Source organism: Emydura macquarii, unplaced genomic scaffold (assembly GCF_026122565.2).
Source record: "Emydura macquarii macquarii isolate MOO-44397 ecotype Brisbane River unplaced genomic scaffold, CSIRO-AGI_Emac_v2 contig_2676, whole genome shotgun sequence".
NCBI classification, from domain to species: Eukaryota; Metazoa; Chordata; order Testudines; family Chelidae; genus Emydura; species Emydura macquarii.
Window position 1 is genome coordinate 13867883 of NW_027132813.1, and position 26977 is coordinate 13894859.

Here is a 26977-nt window from a genome sequence, read left to right on the forward strand (position 1 = left end):
GCAGCGCTGCAGAAACAGGCAGAGCTGGGCGAGCAGCTCAGCACCGCCCCCCAGGGAGGTGGAGGAGCGCAGAACCCTCTTTCCTCTCAACCAGTTTATGGGGGGTCCTTATGGATGTAACACAACCGGAAGCGTGTTTGTGTGGGGGGGCAAGCTGGTTGCTTGTCCCGGAAGTGACGAAAGAGGTGGTGCCCAGTCCAGTGGCAGCCGCGCAGCCGCACTGGGTAGGGGGCGGCCCCTTGAACCTCGGGAAGGATCCGGCGCGGCCGGGAAGGGGGAGGAGCTGCGTCCGCCTCGCTGCGTCCTGACTCCCGCCCCGCCCCGCCCCGCCCTCTTTCGGTGCTCCACCGGCGACGGGCAGGCGGTGGCGGCGGCGCGGCGATGGCCTTGAGCTTGACGGTGAACGCGGAGGCTCCCCCGCTCGGTAAGCGCCGCCCGCCCGCCTGCCCCGCTGTCAGCGGAGGCCGCTCGCCCGCCCGCCCGCCCGCGGGTTGCTGTCATGTTGCATCATGCGGCGCCGGGTGGCGGCCGGTCCGGCTCTTCCATTCATTGCCGCGGCCGTGCGCCGCCGCCTGGCCCGGTGCGGCGGGTGACCCCTCGCGGGTCTGCGGAGCGAGGCGGTTCCTGCGGCCCGGGGGCTCTGTCCCGCTCCCGGCCTGAGTCCTTCTGCCGTCGCCCTGGCTGAGCCCGCTCCCCCCGCGCACAGGGCGTGTGGCAGCCTCGCTCGGGGCTGCCCGGCGGCCGAGGAGACCGAGAGAAAAGGAAAGCGCCCAGGGGGCCGTTGCTGTCTTGTTGGCCCACAGAGCAGGATCCTCCGGCCAAAGCTGCCCGCAGGGAGCCCCCGCCAGCGGGCGTCTCCTAACCTTCCCGGTGCTCAGGTCTGCCTTGCTCGGGGCAGGGCGATGGAGAGGTTTGTGCTCAGTCACTGGGGTTTCAGCACCGTAACTGGATCTTGTCACCCGCCTTCGGAAAAGTGACTGAAATACTACTACTAGCTTTCTGAAACGACGTGGCATCTGTATGATTTACAGTGGGTAACCTTGTAGTAATAGAAAGCTGGATGTAGTAAACACTTATCTGAGAAAATAAACCAGGAGCAAATTACAGATTGAATTACAGTATGGTCTTTTTCAAATGTGGCATTTTATTGATAATGACAGATTAAATGCACACACAACCCTAATGAGCGAGGGAGATGCTCCTCCACTTTTGCTAATGTAATTCATCCCTGACTTGCAACAGCTTGGCTATTGCAGTGCTGAACCTCTCTTGTGGTGGCTTCTCTCCATTAGACTGCCGGCTCTGTAGCTGTTTTTAATATTTAATGGAGATATTGGTGCATTTAGTGGCCTACTTAAAGACATATATATGATTGAGCTTCTTAAGTTACTTAACATGCTGTAGACCAAATTTTTGAGGTGGCCTCAATCCATCTTATAATTTATTTGCCAGTTGTTTCATACATTGTGTACAAGTAATTGTATTTTGTGTACAGATTTCTGTGTACAAATAATCGTATGTGCAAAAGCAGAGAGTATGCTTTTTCAAAAGTTTTTAATCGGTAGTCGCCGTCTGTATACAATAGTGTTGTAGCTGTGTTGGACTCAGCATAAGAGACAAGGTAAGTGAGGTAATATCTTTCATTAGACCAACTTCTGTTGGTGAGAGAGACAAGCTTTTGAGCTTACATAGAGCTCTTCTTCTGTAGTGGTACATGTAATTAACAATCTCCTTGTATTTAGCTGAGACACAAAACTTCTCCCAGACCTGAAGAAGAGCCCTGTGCAAGTTTGAAAGCTTGTCTTTCTCACCAACAGAAGTTGGTCCAATAAAAGATATTACCTAGTGGCTGTTCACTTCAAGATTTAGTTTGAAAAAGCATGTCATATTCTCTTTGCTCTCTTTCCTGCTCCATTTACACAACTACCTGGGGCTTCTTTGTCGCTATACAGAGTCTTACCATTGTAGGTGCAAGAACTTCTCTGCAACTCTTGCTGTCTTGCAGCCTTTCACCCTTCTGCCACACTGATTTTCCATCTCATTGCAAATCACTGCTGAAAATGTACATTCTTGCCTTGCCTCTGTGTCTTAATTCTTTTTATTCTATGCTTTTGTAAATTGCATTATTCAACTCTAGAAAGCATTTTGAGACTCAGGTTGTATGACAGATGATTTGAAACATATATGGCTGTATATTTAAACAAAATCCTGCAGAATAAAATTTAAAGTTTAGGGACTTTCAGTCTCCTGAACATTTTCTAATAACATTTGATTAGAGAGGCATTGTGGTCTAATAGATAGAACACTTGCACAGAAGAGCTGAGTTATATTCCTGGCTCTGCCATAGGCCTGCTGGATGATATTGGGCAAGTCACATCACCTCTCTGTGCCTCCATTTCTCCATATGTAAAACAGGGATAATGATGCTGAGCTCCTTTGTAAAGCATGTTGAGGATGTGCTGATGAAAAGTGCTATAACGCAGTGGTTTTCAACCTATGGTCTACAGGGGTCCGCAGACTGTCATAGAATCCTTTGGAAATCTTAATCTCCATTTGAAATTTTGTAGGGGTCTGCAAATGAAAAAAAGTTGAAACCACTGTTATAAAGGGTTAGGTGGTGGTGGTGGTGGTATTATTATGGAAGACATCATACAAAATTGTAGTTTAGTTGAGGACCTATTTTGTGTTTGACAGATGCTACTGAGTTATACTTAGAGCATGGATTTTAGATAAAAGGATTCTTAGGCCTGGTCTAGACTAGGAAATCAGGTTGGTATAACTAATTTGCTCAGGGTTGTGAAAAATCCATACCCCTGAGTGATGAAGTTAAACTAACCTAACCCCTGATTTGGACAACATTAGGTCAACGGGAGAATTCTCCCATCAACCTAGGTCCCTCCTCTCAGGAGGTGGATTACCTATGCTGATGGCAGAACCACTCCTATTGGCATAGATATTGTGTATGCTGAAGCGCTATAGCACCCCTGCAGCATTTTAAGTAAATAAGCTAGGAACTAGCCCCAAAATTAAGGAGCCAGACAACATGGGCCCAGCGGCTGCTCTCCCTTCCCAGCCCCGCCCCTCTCCCACAACGTGGGCCCAGCGGCGGGGCGCCCTGGCTGGAGTGCGGCAGCCGCAGCGCTCCCCCCTCCTGGCCCTGCACCCTGGCCGGAGCGGGGTGGCCACTCCCCCCAGAGAAATACTAGGTGCCAGAATTAAATTTCTAAGAGCCATGGCGACCTGGCGCTTGGGGTTTGTCGAGCTCTGCCTTTTGCTATGGAAACCATTGAAGAACATGGAACATTTTGAATATAACACTTTAAGGCAAAATAATGATGTTTTTAAAAAAAATCACTTTCTTTTCATAACTCTTTCCTAGTTCATATTAATAATAGTGCTTGTGAACTATGGAAAAGTACTAACTGAATGTAATTTACATTAATTACACAGCTCAGCACATATGGAGTGCTTTTTATCTTCAAAGCATTGTGAAAACATTAATTATTTCTTGCCCATCTCACAAAGATGCTGCAAGTAATACCCCATTTTTACAGATGGAGAACTGAGATGAGGGTCATTAATTGTCAAGCTTAATGCCACAGGAGTCTGACAATTGGGATCAGAGCTTGGGAGTTCCTTGCTTCTAGTGGTGTGTTGAGGCCAGTTTTTTTAATACTACCCTCTGTAACTTAAAATACAGGCTACAGTTAGCTTTATGACAACAAAAATATGCTAAGACAAAGTGGAGTGCATGACTGAGAGCTGTAATAGGCTACAAGGCCTTTACAGTGTAAGGCTCTGATCCTGTAATTGGATCTGCGCAGGCAGCCCCTTATGCATGTGTGGAGGCCTGATGACTTCACACAAGGGTATCTTGATCAGAGAGGAGAGGCCAAGGGCCTCGTCTCTGGAGGGTTAGGGCCCAAGTATGTTGTATGGAAGCTTTCTGTAGTTTTTCTATAGATAAAAAACTGATTTCAGTCTCCAGGGTGGCTAAGCCTTTCACAAGCATTAAATCTAATTAAAACAATGAGCCTTGCCTTTTTTTCTCTCTCCTTTCCCCATGCCACCAGCGGCATTGGTGAGGTGCACAGTAATGATAGACAAAATGTTAGTGTAGTACAGCTGTATTGTGTGAAGGCATTTGTCCAAGATGGTTTTCCTACTGAGTGTAATCTCTTTAATGGCATTTGGATACATGAGTGAGTATTTTTAAATGATGTGTTTAGCTGCTGCTGCTTTAGGCCTGTTACCAAGAGCATGTGGCAGGCCTGTGCTGAGGAGTAGATGACTGCGCTACTCAGGTCAAACAATTTGAGCAAGTCTTTTCTCTAGCTTGGTGGGGAGATGGGATGAATTTTCATGGTACCTTTGGGAACCAAAATAACATTAAAAGCAGCTCCTTCTGAGATCACTACAGATTACTGTGTGCCAGCTTTTATCCCTTCCTCCTAGACCATAAGGACTGCCAGGAAAAAGAAGCTGCATCTTTATAGACTAGAACATAGAGTCCTTCCCCTCCCTCCCCCTGGCCTTTTAGTCTGAAGGCACCAGTTAACACAAATGCTGTGAATAAAAAAATGTAATTGTAACCTATGAAATATTCCTTACTTAAAATACGGCTGACCATTCCTCTGTCTTTTCTCTTTTTTAGGAGCTTTACTGACTGTAGAGCATGTGAAAAATGATGTCAAAATTTCGGTTGAGGAAGGCAAAGAGACCATCCTCCGTGTTTCTGAGTAAGTGACTTTGCATCTCTGCCATCAGCACTGGGTCAGCACTTTTTAAAATTGATTTAATGACAACAGTAATCTTTTGTAGAGGAAAAAAGGAGCAATAATGAATTTATCATTGCACTGTATATTTTTTTGCAACAGTTGCAATTCTTACTTTTTTTTAAGTTTTCACCTTCTAATGGAAAGAGTAGTGGGTGGGAAACATTTAAAGAAAAAGGTTAATAGATCTTTGCTGCTTGTGATGTACACATTAAATAATATTTAGTCTATGTACTCCAGTTTCTTATGGTGACCATCACTGTATTAGCTAAGCATTCACCTCCTCCATGTGCTGGGGATTCTCATAGTGGTAACCATTTTGTGATAAACAAGTGTCTTTATAAATGTGTATTCAGCACTAGCGTGTGTGTATGTGCATGTGATGGTGTGTAAAGGATTTTACTGGTATTAGTTTGTGTTGACCACATCACTCTTGAGAAGTGAAGCCACAGTGTCATCCCCAGAAGGTGCCAATTAACTCTATAGCATGTCATCTCATATTTTGTTTACGCCACGTCTTCCAGAAAGAAGCTATTTTAGAAAACAGTCTTTTTATTGATGCTGATTTTGTATCCTTCCACTTCTAAACCATATGCTGCTTTGTTTTCTTGGAGTAAACAGAAAAAATAATACTAATAAGTGCTAAATATTTTCAAAGTGGCTTCTTTTAAATTGTAAAGTTAAGGATTTTAAGTCTTAATACCTCTTGGCCTGCCAAGAATAGAAACATAAGACTACACATGCTACAGATACAACTCTTATTGACTTAAGTTGAGCTGCACCATTGTCTGTGTACATCAATGATATCATAGACAATTGTACCAGTAGAAATCTGGGACAGGCAGGTCTCCTGTGAGACAAGCATTCTTCTGGAGTTAAAAGTTAACACAATATTGGACTTTAAAACTGTCACTCATCCAGGACTTATTATGCTAAGTATAAATTTTCAATACCTAATTTTTATTTTATCATATTAGAGCAGCTGTGGAAAACTACTGACAGACTAGAAGTTTGAGGTGCTCCAGTGGAGCCCAGACCAGAGTGCACTTGAGGTCAAAGATGCAACATAAATGCAGGTTATTCGATGGTTGCAGAAATACCATACACATGTAGGCATGACATTTGGAGGCACTAGAGTGGCTCTAGAGTTGGTTGTATCAGGCTTTTTGCCTTACAGGATCTTTAAAAAGGGACTGTTCCTCAATATGAACCTCTACTAAGAACTGAGACAAACAAATGAGTGATACAACCTTCAGTTACAGTGATCTCATAGTATTTGTTCTGTGTGATGGTCTTGTGCTTAAAGAACTGGCCTTGGACCCAGGAGGAGTGGAATCTTTCCATACCTCCGGCTTCTTATGTCATACTCAACCAGGAATTTAAACCTAAGGTTGCGGAGATGACCACTAATTAAGGTTTTCACTTTTTTGTAATCTGGATTATTTTAAAATGCTGTTTTTTGTCTTCTAAAATCAATTCTAAACTAAAATTATAAATAATTACAGAATACACAGTAATTGTCATTTTGACTATTGTACCATAATGCATGATGACATGGAGTAGCAGTTCTTTTCAGTCTTTTGCTATACATTTTTGATGTCCTTGATGTACACTTAATTATTCAGAGGCTGATCTTTATTGTATGCATACATACAGTATTTGCCCCTCTTACTGGAAAATATATTTTTCTCATTAATATTTGATTACAAAGTAAATACATTAACTTGACCATCTGCATGAATCTGCCCTTGCAAATTATTCCTTTACATGCTAATGTGCATAATAATGTTATTAGGGGGAATAAGGTGTAGGATCTTCTTTTCTCTTCCAGCAGAGCAGTGAAATTGACAAAAATGACAGCCCCACCACCAATGTAGGGGGACGCAGTGTCTACATGGTCATTGTGTCACCCTAACTACACCGACAAAAAGCCCTATATCTCTCGTCAAGGTGGTTATATTTTGTTGAAAAAATGGCACTTTTGTCGGGGGGGGGTGTGTGATTTCAGTGTGTACACCAGCACTGTTTTGTTGACAAAAGTTGACTTTTGTTGACAAAACTCTCTAGTGTAGACAAACAAGCCCATAGACAAATACAATTAGTATCTACTCCTTGATTCTGTACCAATACAGGCTTATATATTAAGGATTCTAGTCTACTTAACATGGCTTTGATAACTATCTACAAGGAATGGCCCTGCTTACCATTTCATTGCCTCCTGTTATGTTGTTATGGGTCACACACAAGTTGATCAGACTGTCATTGTCACAGAAGGATTGGCTAGAGTGTGACACAAGGGACTCTTCCCCTTCTGCACTCCTGACTGAGATCAGGACTCAGATCTTATTTCCTCTACCACCTGGGAGAGATGGCATGTTGCACAAATACGTTTTACATTTGTAAAAGCAAACAAGCTATGGTTAGGCTTAGAAGGATTAGATTTTTATCAGTAAATATTGATTTCACCGTTCATACAGAAAACGATGACAATATTTCCATCAATAATAAAAATATACAGATGGGCAAAGTGAGAAAAATGCTGTTTGAGAACTTATTAGTTTGATTTAAGGATCTTTGTTTTGTATATTTAGACTTGTGATGTTGACAGTTTGTGATTTAATGAGCATAAAGCTTTAGCTTTTAGAATCTGTCTGTCATTAAATGTTTGACTCGCCCTCCATTTCCTGCAACAGTGAAAACAAACAAAAACAGAAAAATTGTTTAAAACATAGAATTTTTCACAACTGTGACTATTTAAATTGGTACAAATTTTAAAATTTTTAAAATAAACATCAATATCTGTCAAAATTATACAAAAATACATTCTGCTAAGCTTTGTTATAGTTGCTATTTCCTATTATTCTTGTATGAGGAGTCCTTTTATCTGTCAAGATTGCATTAACCTGCATCTCTGTCCATCTGTATAATCTTCATAATTTATTTCCTGTAACAGTGGTATCTCTGTAGAAAGATGATTGTAAATTGAGAAGCATCAGCTAAACTGGTCTCTGGGTAGTGCTGTTGGTAAATGGATTCCATTGCATTGAGAATCAGGAACTACTTTATCTTGGTACAACTTCAAATTCATCTGGAGCATTTCAGACTTTGATTTTCAGGAAACCATTGGAGCAGCAGCTTACTTCCTTAAAGAACAGGGAGCTTTTTAAGATTGCTTTTTCTTAAGAGGAATGTTTTGAAGTGCAGTTAAAATCTGATTAAAAATCTAATTTTTCAACCAATAATCTGAAAAGTATAATGTAATTTAGGTTGTAAAATAATGTTTCGATTGGTAAGGTTACCAGATAGATGCAGTTTGAAAATAAGATATTTATTTTATTAAACCTTGATGACTTTGCATAATGTTTTCAGATCCCAGATTCTTCGGATAGGCTGTAAACTGCATTCTGTCTAGAATGTGAATTTCTGTTTGGTGGTATTCTTTGAGAGAGTGGGAGAGACTGATATTTGTTATATTGCCTCTGCAAAGAATGGTTTTGCAACTTTTTGTACAAATGACCTGTAGATCTTTATAACAATGCCATAAATCCTGTATTCCCCTTTCTTCCCCCGTCCCCCAAGGATTTTTGGCTTTGTTGTTGTGTCCGTTGATGTCACTTTCCATAGAATTCCTTCTCATTGCTTTTGCTAATAACATCAGCATGCATGTGGTCTTATCTATGCTAGTGATAGACTGACACTTCTGGAGTTAGCTTCCAACCAGTAGGAACAAACAATCTAAATTCATGATCCCCTTTCTCGAAAGGAAGGAAAAATGAAACGGTCTAGCCTAAAATGGGCAAGAAGTATTAATGATGTTTTCTAAAACAATTAAAAAAATTGTTAATTGAAAATGTTGCAACCATAGTCAGGCAGCTCCTAGACATAACAAATGTCAGGATCCTTTCCCCATATTTGTTCAGAATTCTTTTCACTAGTCTTACTAATCAAAGTTGACTTTTAATACAGACTATTGAAAGCCGTAAAAATGCTTTCTGCTGCTTCGCATTAGAATAAATGGAGACAAATCAGACATAAAAAATGGTAACATCCATATACCAGTCGGAGAGCACGTCAGTATCCCAGGACACTCTGTAGCTGACTTAAAATTGCCATACTTCTAAAAAAAAATTTCAAAATCAGACGTCAGTGAGAAACTGCAGAGCTGGAACTCCTATGCAAACTTGACACAATCAAATTGGGTCTGAATAGGGACTTGGAATGGTTATCTCATTACAAGAAGTAATTGTCATTGTTCACACATTCTCACCTTCTAATCAATGGTTGTGAATAGGCCTCCTCTACTCTAACTGAATGGACTTTGCTAACACCTACCCTCCCCAATGTTGTTCCTTACCCTTGGATGTGTATATATATACCCCCTATCTGATTTCTATTTCTTGCATCTGACAAAGTGGGTTGCAGCCCACGAAAGCTTATGCCTGCAGAAATTAAATTTGTTAATCTTTAAAGTGCTACAGGACTCTCGTTATTACATTCAGACTTGCTATTGGAGAAAGCAATAGTGAATGCACGTGTAGTTGTCAATGTGTCTGTTAAAGTTCTGTTTAAGAAATTGACCCCAGCATGATATAGTAACAGGATTTGTTGCACATTCATAGATGCCATAATTCGTTTTTGCTTTGGATTATGTGCCTGTTGATCTTCCATATCCTGGAGTCTAGAAGTTTGGAGAGGAGAGTTATAAAACCATGCATTCAGATATTTCATTGTCAGTTTTGATATTATAAATCTCATTAGACTGAACATTGAAGTAACCTGTTCTAAAGACTGGTTGCCCTGGTTAATAAATCAAGAAGATTTCTAGATTAAATTAAAGGATTTGAATCTTCAGTTCTGATTTGTGCTACTATGTTTTCCTTTCCAAGATTGTGGAAATCAAGACTGTAGACTTTAGGAAAAAATTTATGATTGTGATGCCTCTTAGTTAGGGGAGAATAATAACTTCCAGAGCTCCTGTGTGAGTACTAAGGAATGTGTTTTTATTCAGTTCAAATCTAAATGCGTTAGTTTTGAAGCAAGAAACCCTAAAAATCAGACAAATGGGCAAGGCTTGTGAGTGGTGAGGATAAAGCATTGAAACAAATATGCTTGTCGAATTGCCTCCCAGTACTGGAGTGTTTCACAATAGTCCCATCAATAAAAGGAGAGAGGTGTCATTATATATGCTGGGCTCTCAAATGAGCTAGTGCCAAGTATATTTAAAGGCAGCCACAAATCTGCATGATCTTGGGCAATTCACATCACCTTTTTGTGCCTCTTTTCTATTTAGATAGTCCCTCCAACAATTACAATCTCAGTCCGTATATATACAGTGCCTGGTATAATGGTGCCCAACTCAGTTAGGGCCTCTAGGCGCTACTGTAATAGAAATAATAAATAAACCCTGTCTTGTAAGCTGATAGGAAAACTGAAACAAAAATACACTCATGGCCTGTAAAGTTTGTTCAGCAGGAGAGAATCTTTATAAATGCAGCAAGGTAACTGAAACAAAACGAGTAACAAACAAGCCTGGGCAGAGACCTCAGCATACCTTCATACAGTCGTCTTTTGTCTCTCCAGCAGCCCTTTTTTTTTCAGTCCTTCTCTATGCACAGGTGTCCAAGGAAGGGACTCGAAAAAGTGAAACTTGGTTTAACTCCTTTGGTATTGGAGACTAGGCAGTGCCTCTGCACTCTGTCTGATTATTTTTGGAAGATGGAGGGCGAACGTTACCTATTTCATTATGAGCTGAAGTAAATTATTTTTCTCCTCTACTCTCCCTCCACCCCCCAATAAAGCATTGATTTATGTTAATGATTTTTTTAATGCTATTTAGTGTGATCAGCTGGAAGGGGAGGATGAGACATGTGACATTAATAGGTGTCTTATTATTCTGGTAGCTTTATGCCACCTAGAAATGTGTAACAGTTCATGTCAACTCTTTTTAGATCCATTTATGTGTAAATACACTCAAACTGTTAGTAATACGTTAATTCATCTTTAATTTTCCGTTTTTATAGCCATGTTGTGCTCACTGATGTGAATTCCATAGTTCGCTATCTGGCTAGAGTTGCCACTTCTGCAGGGCTATATGGTTCTAATCTGCTGGAACACACTGAGGTGAGAAACAGCTGTTCATACTTTTATGTATGTAGTCCTTGAATGATGCAGCATTTTTCTGTGAGGTCCAACTGCCTGGGGTGCTGAAGTTAAATTTTTGTGAAACTGCTTCCAACTGCACATAACCATGCATCGGAACATGGGAGAGTTATTCACAACTGCTCCTATCTATGCAGAACTCTGATAGGGTGTACATTTTTCTCGCTATCTCTTCAGTTTTGATACTGTCACTTCCTCTGTGTACCATTTGTTTTTCTAACATAGCTGTTGCATGTAGCCTACATCAGAGCTGCTGGGTGAGCTATGCACAAATAAAATCTGTTCCTGCATAGAGATCTCTCAAATTCTTACCCTAACCAACTACCATGTCATTTCTCTTTTTGCCACATGGAGGTCTGGGCTAAAAATGGCTTGTGATTCCCAGTTCCACACTGCAGCGAGGCAGGCTGTATTCTGGTCTGGGAATCTGGATGGACATTTGCCAACTTGGCAGGGTTCCCTGCCATGGAGTCCTAAATTCTTCAAAATTTCCTCAAAGTTAAACTAAGAGATGACTTCAGAGTTACCATGACCCAAAGGGATCCTTTTCAATTATCTTTGTTCATATAAATGAACAAAATGAAGTTATCAGGACTTGGTATGATGTGGAATGAGGAGGAATGTTAGAAAAGCCACATGTTGAATTTTAAACCACTTGCTTGAGATTGATAGTGGTAACAGAATCATTTTGAATGAGTTTAGGAGATGTTAATGAGGGGTTTGACCCACATGCCCCCCTACAGTGTTCTTTTAAGGCAATGGAGATCAGTCTTCAACCCTGCTAATTGCCCACTTTTTAACATATGAGAAAAATGCTGCTTCGTTATGTTGCTTGTGACTTTCTAATGGTTCTTTGTGGTTAAATATATTAACTTCCTAACCCAAATTACAACATCAACCAAGAATATTGATTTTATGTGCAAGACTTAAGTGTTCAAAAACACATTTGCAAGATCAGTAACTTCGATAAAATACGTTTAATTCCCAGCTTTTGGTTTTTTCAAAAGTAAAATTGGGCTTTGAGAAATGTTAAGACAGCTGCATTAGTGGTGGGAATATTATAGAACATAACGTTTAAGTGAGAGAGTTGAATTTTATAGTCCTGTGACATCTGTGCCTGCCACGTCAGCTCAACTGTTGGAAGAATTCCTAGTGCACTGTACAGAACTGCTACATATGAAATGGATTTAGGAGGATTTTAAGAGATACTTTGCAACTAAGGTATCAAGTTTGTATACCAAGAGCCAGATCCTCATCTGGTGTAAATAGACATGGCTCCATTGAAGTCAATGGAGTTGTGTCCATTTACACCAATTGAGGATCTGGCCCTTACTGCTTGAAATATATATATTTAAAATGTGGAGATCTTTATTTCTTTCTCAGAGTAAACTTTTTTGGGGGGTGGGGGTGGGGATGGAGAAGGAAGTTGGGAATACAGTGGGGAAAACTTTTTAAAAGTGAAAAACAGACGGGAGAGAGTGGTGCATAATGTCACTGAACTAGTATATACAGCTAGGAAGAATTGATGTAATCCAATGGAACAGGAATTCTGTCCCTTAACTTTAAAGAATAATTAGATTCACCAGTTTTATTGTATATATACAGGGAGGCCCAAACTTACTGCCCCCCCCCCGACCCCCCCGCTGGACAGAATCATCTAGCTCCATCACCCTGCTGCAGGGCAGAAGCTCTGAGCTTTCCACTCCAGTCTGGTAGACTGAGAATAGAGGGTGCATAGAAGGCTTTGCAAGCTGCACTTTAACTGTAAAAGAGCCACATGTAGCTCACCAGCCACAGTTTGGCTACCCCGGTATATAGTTCCTGAAAATTTTAAATTCTCCGTATGAATCTTTAAGTATCAGTAGTCATTGAAGAAGCTAATTAAAAGTGACTTTTTTTTTTTTTTGGTAATGTGCAATCTAAAAGCATATAGTGAAAAGCATGGAAGTCATGTTCTGTTTTAGACCAAGGCAAAATCTGACTGCTGGACATCAGTGGCCAGATTCTATCCCTTCAATCTGAAGTAACTCCATTGTAGTCAGTCTGAATCCAGTCCGAGGGCAGACATTAAGCATGTAATACACAGTTCACAGAGAAGTGCATCAATCAGTCTTGCTAAAATTGTGAATAATCCCAGAACTAACATTTAGTATTCTATATGGACATTAGGAAAAACTTTCCAACTGTCAGGGTAGTTAAGCACTGGAACAAATTGCCTAGGGAAGCTGTAAAATCTTCATCTTTAGAGGTTTTTAAGAACAGGCCAGACAAACACCTGTCAGGAATGGTCTAGATATTATGTAGTCCTGCCTTGAGTGCAAGGTACTGGACTAGATGACCTCTCAAGATTTCTTCCAGTCCTTCACTTCAGTAATTTTATATTCAGAACCACATATTTAATAATCCTATCCACTTTCTCATAAATGATAGACTTGGATGTGGTTTATGACCAGCAAGAATTTCTATAACTTCATAAATTTTTTTTGTTAAATTTAATGTTGACTTTGCTCCTTAAAATTAGATTGACCATTGGCTGGAATTCAGCGCGACAAAATTATCTACACGTGCCCTGTTTACTTCAGCAGTCCTTGAGCTCAATCACTGTCTGTCTCTAAGGACCTACTTGGTTGGAAACTCCCTGAGTCTGGCAGATTTGTGTGTCTGGGCTGTACTAAAAGGTATTGTTACTTGCTTATACAATTATTGTTCTGACAGGTTTGCAAATGTGATACAATGTTAAAATCTGTTTCCTTTTTTCAGTATCAGGTTTCTGCAACTATTTTTAACAGGGAGAGTTTTGTAGGAGTAAGATCTGGAAATCATAAGGGTTTGTGTTTTGATAACAACTGATGTTTAAGAAATATAAAATTATAGTGTGGTGATTTATAATTGAGTGTTTTCAGCCTTTCTGTTAAAATATCAGTTTTTCATGGATTTGTTTCTTAGGTGTGAAAATATACTGTAGGCTAAAATTTTGCCAGGTGTCTTTAACCAGGTGTAAATTGCAATTCAATTATTATACAGAAATGTTTAATTAAACTGCTTTGTTATTAGAAGGAGCAATCTAATTTTGCTTGTTTTGAGCAGCTAAAAGAAGCATAAATGTAAATTTGCAAGCTTCATTTCATAATGTGAAATAAGCCATAGGTGAGTCTGCTTTTTTTAATTTAAAGTCTGCAGTAACTAGAAACTTTGTTAGACAGGTTTCTAAACTTGATATGTCATAACTGAGAGATTTGTATTCATGCCAAAGTCTGCATGGAATTTAAAAAATAAATCAAATTTGCATCATAGGCTAACATCTTGCAGTATCTTTTTAAAGCTGCATCTCTTTGACCCAACGTTTGAAACTAACATTTTTCTTTTAATTTTTCTCCTTTGACAACAATAAAAAATGTCCTTGCTTGCTAAGATGGGTGCTGTGTCTAAGTCATAACACAGTAAAGTGGTTGAGGTTAAACAACCTTCAAAAAAGTGAATAAACTGATTAACTGTAGCAACATTGCTGATAATATGTTGAGAAAATGCTAGTGTTTTTAAACTTAACAACCAAATTAAATTTTGCTTTTACTGCCTAACTTTTGCATCCAATTGGAGAATGGAAGTTGCTGTGTTTTTTGGCCATCTAATATCTTTTTAAACTATTGTGTGCAATGAGGAGGGATGGCCATATTGCCAATGGCTTCAGTTTTACTAATTATCTCTAATATGGAGGTGGGTGGTATACAAAGAGGTTCATAGTCTTTTTTTTCTCTGGAGGCACTAGGAAAGACTGCAGAGTCTTCTAAAGAAAGTGCAATGTTTTCACCCAGTTTCTCTATGGTAAAGAAGTATCATTTTTCACAACTAGTTGAGATATGAAAATAATAGTCTGTTTTTAATCCACACTGTAATTTTTAAAGTGAATATTACTGGAAGTGTAGCTCTTCTAGTTATAAGGTTACAATTTTAAAAACAAAATCTGTTTCCTAACAGGCAGTAGTTCATGGCAAGAACAACTGCAACAAAACAAGGCTCCAGTCCATGCAAAGCGCTGGTATGGCTTTCTTGAGGCACAGTGTGCCTTTCAGTCAGTGGGTACCAAGTGGGCTGCAGCTGCACCAAAGACCAAAACGGTAAGCTTTGTTCTGATTATATGGTGAAGGTGTGTGTGTGCGCGAATGCAAGCATACTAAAGTAAAAGTTTGTATCTTCTTCTGATAGCTCACTTTAGAAGTTATGATACAGGAAATTAGTTGTACTGTAAATGAAAGATTAAAAAAAAAAAATCCTTATTGAACAGTAATCCAAGTAATTTCTTCTCCAAACACTTATGGATACTGTTAGTGTGGGTCAGCTCTGGAAAAGTGACTATGTAAAAATGGCACCTGTTACTCAGAGGTGCTACCTTGTTTGCATTCAGAGTTCAGTTTGCTTTCTTTAGTAACAAGTGTTTTTACAATTTATGTTAGTACTACAAAGTCAGCTATGGTAGAATAAGATCAATATCAACAGAGTTGTTAGCCAAGTTCCATTTGAAGGCAGTCAGTGGAAGTCCACAGATAAGGACAGAACTTGGCTTGCAGAAGTTTTCTTTCTTGTGATGAGGAATAGAAACAGAAAACTCATCTGGATTTTCCAGTAACAGAAGATGAAACCTGAAAACTTGACCTAACTTTGAAACTGAGCAAGTGTGATATGAAAGCCATTTGAGCATAGACTTGGGACCTCATGTTGCCATTTTTAAGTCTCCTTTCAGAGTAGAAGCTTGTTTTAAGTGTTGTATCTGTTGTACAGCTTGTGTAAGATATGTAATGATGTCCTTGTTAATTTTTAAGGCAACAGAAAAGAAACAAGATGTTGGGAAATTTGTTGAACTCCCAGGTGCAGAGATGGGGAAGGTCATTGTTCGGTTTCCTCCTGAGGCCAGTGGGTAAGATGACTGGTTTTAAGACTGGTTTGTTTTTACCCACATTCCTTTCAAAAACTGTAAGAAAGGAGAGGCATTGTATTTTATCTTGGAAATAGTTACCAGAGTAGTGTGTAATAGTTGAATTCAAGAGCCTCTCCTCTCCTGTCCTGATGATGATGGTCATGTGTATAGTTGGTTTAGTCAAGGATGAACAATGTAATGTGTTAGAGTAGATTTCCATAACAAAAGAGAATTTTCAAAGTCACTTACATGTTTTGTAAAAAGTTTTCATTAGCAAAGGTAGACACTTAACAAAGCTGTTCACTACTAAGAACCTCATCTCATAAATAACAGTAAAAAAAGCAACAGTGCAATCACCAACTCCATGAAAATGTTATTTTCTAGCTACTTTCAATGTCCCATTTCCTCTTAGAAGGATTTGATAAGGTTTAAAATTGCTGTTTAATGCATTTCTCTTGTAGGCTGGTTAGCCAACTTGTGACTTGTTTCAGACTTTGCAGTACTGTTTCTCATTCTGTTAATCACATATAAATTATGCTTTTTGAGAACTAATATATTGTATACACATGTAACTTTACAAATGGTGTGGATGAGAGAACTACAGAACAAAATAATGTAGCTTTTGCAATCTGCATGGCATTCTGAAGGGGAGAGATACCCATATGTGTACATTTCTGGAAAAGTTACTGTAGAAGTAACAGTTTGTACATTTTTGTGGGTTTGGATTTAATCCAAGTTCTTACAGGACATCTCTGCTTCTGTATGATGGAATTCACTAACCCATCTGAATTCCCAGTGTTCTGACAGCTACTAAGTGCAAGTGTTTCAGAATGTTGTGAACTTTTAAAATGCCAATTGTCTAAGATTAGCTTTTTATTATTAAGTAAAATCAAATAGTTTATAATGTTGCAAAGAGTAATTTTAGTCATATCTTCAGGTGCATTATGAAGTCCTACTTTTGAGATATAAAATCTAACAGATTGTATTTCATACAAAATATATATAATATTAAATTGCTTTAATAAGTGTTCAGTATTGCAATAAATATAAAGTAGCTTTTGGTGTTTGATTTGTTTTGAGGATTAATCCTTTCCCCCTCCCCCTACCTGACTGGATCCTACAAAAGAAATGGAAATGAATTGGTTGTTTTATTAACCTTGTTTTCTGAAATGTCATGTTTTAGGTACTTACATATTGGTCATGCAAAAGCTGCGCTGCTAAATCAACATTATCAGGTTAACTTCAAAGGAAAGCTCATCATGAGGTTTGATGACACAAATCCCGAAAAAGAAAAAGAAGACTTTGAAAAGGTACAGTAAGAGAATAGTGGAAGCCATTCGTTGGAGAAATCAGTGCAAAATTAGAACAATATGCAGACCTACTCTGTAGAGCTGTAATGCTTAAACTTCACATGAAAACTTTTCCAATCCTTTCCATGTTTGCCTTAAAAACCAAAAGAGCTTTTGGTCCAGTAGCCTGATTATTTTATTACTTCCCCTTTCTTTCTTGCTGTGGAAACGGAGAGAAAAACTCTCTGATAGGTTCGGTTTGGGATACGGGGGTTAAGCGAGACAGTGATGATTCTGGGGGTTTGCTTAATCAATAAACCCTTTATTTTACAATAAACAATCCTATCCTTATAATAAAACAGTTCTATTTCTATAATAAACAGTTTCACAGCAAGCAATTACACAGCAAACAGTGATAGCAAAGGGCAGGAAAACTCCGTGCACGAAAGGACAAAATGTGCCACCCAAGACTTTAGCGTTTTGTGATCTCTCCTGGATCAACGCATGGCTGCCAGCATGTGACACTAGGGTGCCCGGTTTTGGAGTTCCCCAAAGAAGTTACAAGACAAACACAACAGAAAACAGTTAATCCATACTCACAAACATTATATACACGTATACCATGCTGGCCAAACTCAGTTGCCGTTTGCTTTAGATACTGCAGACGGGAGAGAGCCACTGTGAGTGATCAGTTCACAGTGAAGCGGGCTGGGGAAGATACGTCAGCCCGCTGAGCCGACACGACCAAGAGATATGCGGGGTGCCAGGTAGATTCAATTCCTCTCTGCCTTCTGCCACCTGGGTTTGAACTTTTATAGTTTCCCCTGGTCAGCAGAGGCTAAGCCCCATTGGTTGCTATTTGCTGCATGACCTTCTAAGGTCATGGCTTGGAGTTTAGCCAACCAGGTGCTCCTGGTTTCCTGGTCAGGTATGAACCAGCCAACCAGGTGATTACAATTATCCTGGGCAGTTGCTGACCACGCACCAGCAGGTGGGGTCACTTCATTTCCTTATAAGGAGACAGGTACATGCGGCTCGTGTTGCTGAGTCAACCCTCCCTAGGCTGCCTCTTTATCCACGTGGGGGGGGCAGTGCATGTGGTGCTGCAGACGCCACTATGCGATTCAGTCTCCACACTTGCCCCTCCCCTAGTATTTATAATGTGCATTAACTGCAAAAATCTCCGTGTGTATCTCTTGACAATCAGTTTACAGAATCTACTGTTACTTGACCTAATCACAAATTGCAACCATGGTACTACTGCTTTTGTAATCTTAAACACAGCTTGCTTCAGTGACAGTAACTTTTATGTAACAAAAATCCCAAGTCCACACTGGGAAATATGAAATTGCCTAGGTGTTTAATATTATTGAAGCAGTTTAAACCTTGTTAATAATGTATTCTTGCTGCCACCTTTTCACTATGTGTAGCATCCATGAGGTAGAAGAAAGGAAGGCATCTGTATGACCTCCTGCCACTTCAATTCTCAGGATACATAATCATACAGGAGATTTTTGAGGCTTGCACCATTCTCACTCTAACTGGCAATAAGTTGTACATTTTTTGTCTCCCTTTCTTGTTCCACCCTCCCCTGCAGCAATTGCCACCTATGTATCCTTTGGTAACTTCAGTACTATGAATTAATGATAAATGGATCCAGTTCATTTTCATGTGTGCCATTGTTGATGGTTCTTACTGCTGCTTTCTGGCAACTGGAGAATTTTAAAATTCAGAAGAAGCTTTGCATAGGGTGGAGGATTAGAAAACTTCTCTGCATTTATAAATATTACAGTATAGCTCTTTGCAGGTTATCCTGGAAGACGTTGCGATGCTGCACATCAAACCAGATCAATTTACATATACCTCAGATCACTTTGAAACTATAATGAAATATGCTGAGAAGCTTATTCAAGAAGGCAAGGCGTATGTGGATGATACTCCTGCAGATCAAATGAAAATGGAACGTGAGCAGAGAATAGAATCCAAACACAGAAATAACTGTAAGATCTTTTATGGCTCTTCTCATGGCCCTGTTATCTTTGTCAATGGAATTTAATCTTATTTCATTCTGTTGTTAATCATCCCACCTATCTTTAGTTTTAATTGTATACCATGAATACTTAACAAGCCAGTAGGAACACTGCAGTCCTCCATGGCCAAACCTTCAAGACTATAAAAGACACAACAAGCTTGTCGTTACATAGATGTAATAAACCTTGTGTATATGTTCATGATGTACATGTGCTGTACAACCTAATTCTCACAGCAAGGTGTGTGAGGAATGCTGGACTATTTGATATTTGATTTAAAAACATGCAGCGATAACTTTGATGTTTGATAATGCCAGTAACAAAATATGGTTCTGGGTACCGGAGCCTAGTCACAAATATCTTAGGTATCTTAAAGTTTTAAAATTTTTGTTTGGTAGCTGTTGAGAAGAATCTACGAATGTGGGAAGAAATGAAAAAGGGAACAGAATACGGACAGACATGTTGTCTACGAGCAAAAATAGACATGAATAGTAACAACGGGTGTATGAGGGACCCAACTCTTTATCGTTGCAAAACTCAACCGCATCCACGCACTGCAAGTAACTACAAGTATGTGCACTTTTTATTAATATTGACCTTGATATACTTTTCTGCTCTTCAGCAGGTTTGTTTTTTAACTACTTGGGTCTTGTTGCATTTTCTCAACCAGAATATGTAGCTAATCTCCTTGTGGAAACTACAAAACTTCTTCAGAAGATTTTAAAACCTGAGCTCTGGCCAGTATTTCATAACAGTACACACTGATGAAAATTCTATAACAGATCCCTATTATCATGTCTTCATAAGCTGGGCCATTTAAAAAAAAATTCTCTCCATATATGATGAATTCCATTTGCGTTAAATCTTGGCAAACCATTTTGACTGCCTGTATTATAGGCAGCTAAAAAATTGCATTTTGGTTTTACTTCATCTCTATAAACATAAAGAATGTTGAAGGTTAATCTTTACTGTGAAGAGGTTTCTTTGCCCTATTTAGTTGAGTGGCTACTGCGCATTCACAGCAACTATTTTTTTCATTCAAGATGAAGAGTTACTGCATGTGCATTGACTATATATAGTATTAAAGACTATTTGCAGAACACTATAGTTTATTGCTTGCTTGAAACACCTGTTTCCACCCACTCTTCCCACTGTTATGGATTAAGCAGAGTGGAAATGTTCATTTGATATGGATGTTGAACTAAAATGGTGGCTTTGGCTCTTGGTAGAAATGCATTTAAAACAGAGGCATGATGTACACCAGTGTTTCTCAACCTTCTATGTAGCAAGAGAAACTATGATGTACACACTTGTAATTGACAAATCACTGTCTCTGATTTCGTAATCTCTGGCTGTTGAAGTTTAAACTATAGCCTGGATGTGGATTTTTTTTTTTTTTTAATGATGTGTATTGGTACAAAGTGTGTGTGTGAGGGGAAATGTAGGCGTTTAAAATTTTTTCTTTGTTTTTGAAGTATTGAAGGATTGTGTGATATTGAATTATTTGATAATTTTGCCTTCGTTTTTACAATGTCATTTAATATACTTTTCGTTTGTTTGGGTCTTTTTCATGGATTAACTCTGTCAGATGTGCTGTTTTAACTGGTTTTTGACTGTTCTGGTGATCGTTTTAAGGATTTTTGAGCAATTATAAAAATATGGAGTAATGTTTAGTTCTATGGATATGGTTTTCAAATGTAGGTAAACTGTGTACGTTCTTCGGGCTTATTAATTTTATTTCTTCTTTCTTTTTAGTGTTTATCCTACATATGACTTTGCCTGCCCCATTGTTGACAGTATTGAAGGTGTCACACATGCATTAAGAACAACAGAATACCATGACAGAGACGAGCAGTTCTACTGGATCATTGAAGCCTTGGGCGTAAGGAAGCCATACATCTGGGAGTACAGCCGCCTAAACCTCAACAACACTGTACTATCTAAAAGAAAGCTCACTTGGTTCGTCAACGAAGGGCTAGTAGATGGATGGTATGTTGATGCAATTCTGCTATAGCAACAGTTGTGTGTAATAACCCACGTATGTTATTCATAAGGGAAATCATAGAATGCATGCATCTACTCTTTGATTAAAGAAATACTAACATTTTCACCTATAACCTGCAAGTTCTCTTCTCTTAGTTTTCTTGGCACTTAAATGCCAAGTGTGTAATTGTCTGATAAATGCCTACAACTGATTTCCTCTCTTTTCAGTCTTCTGTGAAGCAAGCCAAATTAGGGAGATGCGGGAGGAATTACAAATTAACCATCAAGCTTATGTTTCCAGAACAAGACACAATGTTTTCTTCCTGTTTTCCAGATATACTAGTATTGCCTTGCTCTGCTTCAGTTTCTTCTGCTATAAATGGGGACACTTTTTTCTACCCCTGTAAAGCACTCAGGTTACAATTTTTAAAAATGGGTTAGACTTCTTAATAGAGACTCGGACATCAAAGTGGCGTGACTGAGAGAATGTTGAGCACCTTTGACTTCAGTGGAAGTTGCTGAGTCTTCCAAACTTGTTTATTTTAGAGAACAGACAAATAAGAGGGAGGGACCTAATAATGCATAATGAATGGTAGAAGAAGGTAGATTGGGAACTTTTATTCCCTGTTTCCCATAGAAGCACAGGGGCGCATTCAGTGCAATTGAAAGGGAGCAAAAACTCAAAACTGATAAAAGAAAATACTTTTACACAATGTATGACTAGGTTGGATCTTGCTGTCACAAAATATTTTTGAGGCCCGGAGGGTAGCAGGGTTGAAAACAGGATTAAATATTTATATGGCTAACAAATATATTTAGTAGTAAATATTTTAAAAAAATAACTAGCTTTGGAAGGGATAAGCCCTTCAGCTTAAGTGCATAAATGTTAAGAGAGAACTTTCCTCCTAACGATGAAGGAGGAAATCTTTTTCCTGGGGATTAGGTTATCCCATAACTGCCTACTGCAGGGTTCCGTCCTCTGAAGCATCTGATGCTAATCACTGTTGGAGACTGGAGAGTGGACTACATAGACATTGGTTTGCTGCTCAAATATGGCAGTTTCTATGTTTGTATTAACTTAAGGATAAAAAGTGATATAGGAGTGCAAAATATGAATATATTAATTAATTATTAAGACTTTAGTACCACTTGGGTTGGTTACATTGTTTCTGGTGCCCTTCCAAGCCTAGCACTGTTCAGACCTATGTTCCTGAACTTAGGAAAGTTGGTGACGACAATGAAAGGATCTTAAATCAGGGCTCAGATTGAGTTGGTGCACGAGCACCTCTTGGTCTTCAGAATCTCAGCTTTCATTTTAAAACAAAAGTGTCTGTTATAGTTGTGAAAAAACAGTTCACGTTTTTAGTGTTAACTGATTCAGAGGTGTTTGAGTCTGCAGAGAGCCTGAACAGTATCTGGGAGCTGAACTGCCTTAGTCATCTTGGATCCTAGATCTCAGTTGCCTAGTGAGGATTATTTTTAATCTAAACATTGAATATTTCATTCTTCATGTAAAAGAAAGGGAAGGGGGGGGGAGAGGAGAATTTCACATCTGCACAACTTACTACGATTTAAATTTTCTTTTGATGCCACAAGTGAGTGACGTATAGAAGATACCACTTCTTTTCCCTACCCCATCAAGGAAGAGCCAAGCCCAAAAAGTTTAGTAGAGTCCATGGACATATTTAAGTCACATTGAGAAGGAGCCAAGCTCAAAGAAGCCCAATGGAACTCAGAGTATTTTGAACATCTGCACAAAATATACTGTGAGCAGTGTCTCATTTTGATGAGTCACATCAGTAGAACTTATTTTGTGGGTGGAGCTTAGAGTGCTACCACCTTTTTCCTCCCAATTTGAAACTTAAATAAGATACAGGAAGAAAGCTGGAAGTTCCAAACTTTGGCATAGGAGGGGCAAAGAATGGCTTTAGAGCAAAAAGGAATGAGGGATCAGGATAGTATGTTGTACTCCCCAATAGATAGTACCAACTTGTGATGGGGACATCTAACTGATACCTTTTCAATTCATGGCAGACATACCCAAGATTGAATAGATGTGGAAAAAAGCTGTCATCAAGAGATGGTTTTTCATCCCAAGTTAGTGTTCAGGAATGCTGGCAAGCAGTGTGGGATGACAACTGTACATAGACAGGCCAGGAGACTAAACTTCTCTGTCAGGCTAACTCCTTTTACCCAGGACTGAATTCACACAAACAAATAATACAGAAGTTCGTTTACTTGAAACTATGGTTTACACAGATATTAAAAAATCAATACTTTATCTCCTGTTAATGAGCAGAATTTAGTGCATGATAGTAGATACTGAATGAACCTTTCAGCTTTATTCTCTTTCTGCCAGGGATGATCCAAGATTTCCCACTGTGCGTGGTGTACTGAGAAGAGGCATGACTGTTGAAGGATTAAAACAATTTATTGCTGCACAGGTGAATGTCTTTCCCATCTCCCTCCGATTCTTTGTGTCTGATTGTAAACTTGGAAATTAAATATGGTGAGCTTTCAGTTAAAGCATTTATGCCACTCTGCCAACATTTTTTCCTTTGAATACTTATTCCTGTCGTGACAGGTCCCAGACCAGCTTACGTTTATGCATGTGTGAGTAGCCCCTTGTGTGAAGTTGTATGGGTGTGCAAGATTTTGAGCCTGTAGTGTGTTGAACTCCTCTTGATATCAATGGAAGTTTGAACTGAGATTGTGGCAGCAGTGGGCCTTTAATATTTGTTTATTTTATAAGATGAGGATTGAGCTGAAAAATACATTGTTGCTTTTGGTAAACATGAATAGTACTTAGCATATATATGGTGGTTAAAGGATTCTACAAACATTGAGAATAATATTCAAGATTATTTATGTTTGTTAATCTTGCCTTCCAGGGCTCATCCCGATCTGTTGTGAACATGGAATGGGATAAAATTTGGTCATTTAACAAAAAGGTACATGCTTGTATTAGTTTGATGCCATTTTTTCTTGGTATCCTTTTCCTTGGGTTATGCAGTGAATCCACTATTTACTGGAGTGCTCATCATATAGAGTAGCGATTTTTTTTTTTAAATATATTGCATTATCTGGCACATTTTCAGGAAAATGGAATGTCTCCTCTTTCTAACATCGACTAGCTCTAATTTTATTGACTTGCCAAACCAATATTGAGTTGTTTTTACTTAGAACTGTATGGAAAGGTAACCGGTAGTTATTGTGAATCTGATCTGAAAACTCTGCATTTCATTTTTCTGCTTTCAAGCTGCGAGCTATCTGTAAGAAGGTATTACTTAATGCTTCTTTTGCCTTAGCACATAGCTTACAGTACCATAAGCATACATAGCATAAGCCATTGTTTTGCAGCTTCATAGCACAATCACGTTTGCTTACATAAAAGCTGCACAAATCCATTTAAAATGCATTATTCCTGTTTTTAAAATACTGCCCAGCTCTGTTTTGACTTATTTGTCGAAGTAAATGGAAACCTTTATTCAGTCAATTCTGGATGCCCAGTTTTCCTTTCTGGAGTGAAAGGACTGAGTGCTTTTGTGTACTCCTGTGCCTGAATATATATTAGATAGCCCTTTTTGATGTTCCTTAACTGAGTGTCAAATAAGGAATACTGCATCTTCATATGGTTAATTGCTTCTTGGCAGCGAATGCTTGGACACTATAATAAGGCGAATCATTAGAATGCTGACTGTATAACTTGTGTGAATGTGTGTGAATGCCTGTAACTCTTGCGCTGGGATTCCTGCTTGTTTTTGCTGAGGCCTTACCCAGATCTGTTCATTTAAGTAGTATTTGCTTGTCTGGCATGTGTCTTGTATTCCTTTCTACCTTTTGTATTTGGTCTATTTTGGTATATAAAGGATTATCAATTGGTTCTTTCTGTTGCTGCATAAATACTAATGACTACTTTGTGTAGTGGTTTTCAAAAAATATGGGGCAGTTAATATATTTAAAACTGTCCCTTGAAACGCTTACTCCTTGGGTAGCACCATATTTATCAGCCAAATTCTGTCATCCTCCTCCTGTGTGTAGTTGCATTGGAGCCAATAATATAGATGAGGGCAGAAGTTGTTCCTATAATTTTCCCACTCTGAGATGAAAGATCTGTACATACCGAGAGCTCTTATTATGTTATATTGTAGAGAGAGTCACCTGGGGAAGTATTGTACTGAATTGTTAAAACAAAGGACATGGTAATCACAATGAAAACAAATTATAATCTTCTTTGTAAAATTACATATTTTAGTTGTTAAATCATACAAGAGCATATAAGGCACCTGAACAAGCCATTGATATTACATCTGTCTGAAACGCTTTAAGGGCATGGCTTCAGCATTTACTAACTCACTGATAAATGTGTGACTTCTGAATCCAGAGCACATTCCTACCTGCTAGTGCTGAGCAATTTGGGTATAAAATAGATTCTGACAACCTGTTTACTTGTAAAATTGATATTTAGTTATGCATTCCTGTTGCAGTGAAAGGATAAACATAGAATATTTACTTGCACTCATTCAATTTAGCACCCAGCTTACTTGTCCATTAGTCTACCACTGTTTCCTGTTAGTTCTCCGCTGCCTTTTGTGTGTACTCTACTGTTCTAAGCACCTCCAAACATTTTATGAAAGTAAGTCTTCAGAGATTCAAGAGGTCTTGTGAAGGGTAGTGCTGGGTGAGGGTGAAAACAGACTTTATAAAAAATATAGGGAGAGGCTTTGGTGGTAAATAGTTCGGCAAGATGGGAAACTCATGAATTTAGTACTATGGTATTGCCTTATTATAGTGATCTAATGCTGCTGTATTAAAATTGTTTCTTAACATTATAGACCCAACTGGTATTCATTTTACAGGCAAAGCTATCTCTGAGCTCAATAGAGCTTTGTCTGTGAGAAATGAACATAGGATCAGGGTCTGTGCTAGCAAAAATGTGTCAGCCAACATGTTGCTTTAAAATGGAGTTATCTGGAAAGAAAGTGGTTCAGCAGGCAGATTAGTACAGTTACATACAGAGTATAACTATATCAGTGTAGCTCTTACTATCTTCTTTCCCAGTGCAGCATTGAATTGCAATCTGGCTTACTTCTAATATGATAGTACCAGATTTGCAGCTTCAGTTTACTAACAACAACTTTGCCTGTTTAAATACAGACTTTCTTGAAAGGTATAAAAAATTGTTGGGGGATTTCTCACATTTGACTATATTTTCTTGTTTGTTGTCTTGTTTATAACTTTCAATTAAAATAGCGTTAAAAGGAAAACAAATGCAGTAACATAAAGAATACCACTTAATAGTCCTATGTTTTCACTTTACTTTTTTATGTAATCTTTTGCTCTGTCACTGTCCAATAGTTATGATTATCTTGTTTCTATTTCCTGTAGGTCATAGACCCTGTGGCACCTCGGTACACTGCTTTACTGAAGGATGAAGTGATCACTGTGAACATTCCTGAAGCCCTAGAGGAGATGAAAGAAGTAGCCAAACATCCAAAGGTTATGCACATATTTGTCATCTTTTAATAACTACTGTATTGTACTGATCATTAAGACTGGTGCTAGCTGTAAGTTAGAGCAATCAACAGGGACCCAGGAGGGAGTGTCTAGTGTTTAAAATTTAGCACTTAAAGTAGGAGATGAAGCCAGGGACTTTGACATAGATTATAAGGATTATTAGAATGGGCCATTGTGATTTATTCTGATCTGTATAATACAGGACAAGGAACTTTCTCTGAATTAACTTCTGTTTGAATTAGATCATATCTTCTAGAAAAACATCTGTCTTAATTTAAAAATTGCTAGTAGTGTGAAGCAGTGTCCACCAGG

General features: G+C 38.8%; 1 protein-coding gene across 3 annotated transcripts in view; it reads left to right on the forward strand.

Moving 5' to 3' along the window:
* Nucleotides 1–334: 334 nt before the first annotated feature.
* Nucleotides 335–26977, forward strand: part of EPRS1 (glutamyl-prolyl-tRNA synthetase 1) — a 55326-nt gene continuing 28683 nt past the window's right edge. For 2 of the 3 annotated variants that reach the window (XM_067564938.1, XM_067564939.1), the window contains exons 1-13: nucleotides 335–424; nucleotides 4655–4739; nucleotides 10796–10895; nucleotides 13456–13612; nucleotides 14910–15049; nucleotides 15752–15846; nucleotides 17030–17156; nucleotides 18943–19135; nucleotides 19564–19735; nucleotides 20921–21154; nucleotides 23508–23592; nucleotides 24040–24099; nucleotides 26537–26647. In XM_067564938.1, coding sequence (XP_067421039.1) covers nucleotides 382–424; nucleotides 4655–4739; nucleotides 10796–10895; nucleotides 13456–13612; nucleotides 14910–15049; nucleotides 15752–15846; nucleotides 17030–17156; nucleotides 18943–19135; nucleotides 19564–19735; nucleotides 20921–21154; nucleotides 23508–23592; nucleotides 24040–24099; nucleotides 26537–26647 — 1602 coding nt within the window. In that variant the 5' untranslated portion in view covers nucleotides 335–381. The remainder of the gene's footprint in view (nucleotides 425–4654; nucleotides 4740–10795; nucleotides 10896–13455; nucleotides 13613–14909; nucleotides 15050–15751; nucleotides 15847–17029; nucleotides 17157–18942; nucleotides 19136–19563; nucleotides 19736–20920; nucleotides 21155–23507; nucleotides 23593–24039; nucleotides 24100–26536; nucleotides 26648–26977) is intronic. The other variant, XM_067564940.1, reaches the window with a different exon arrangement.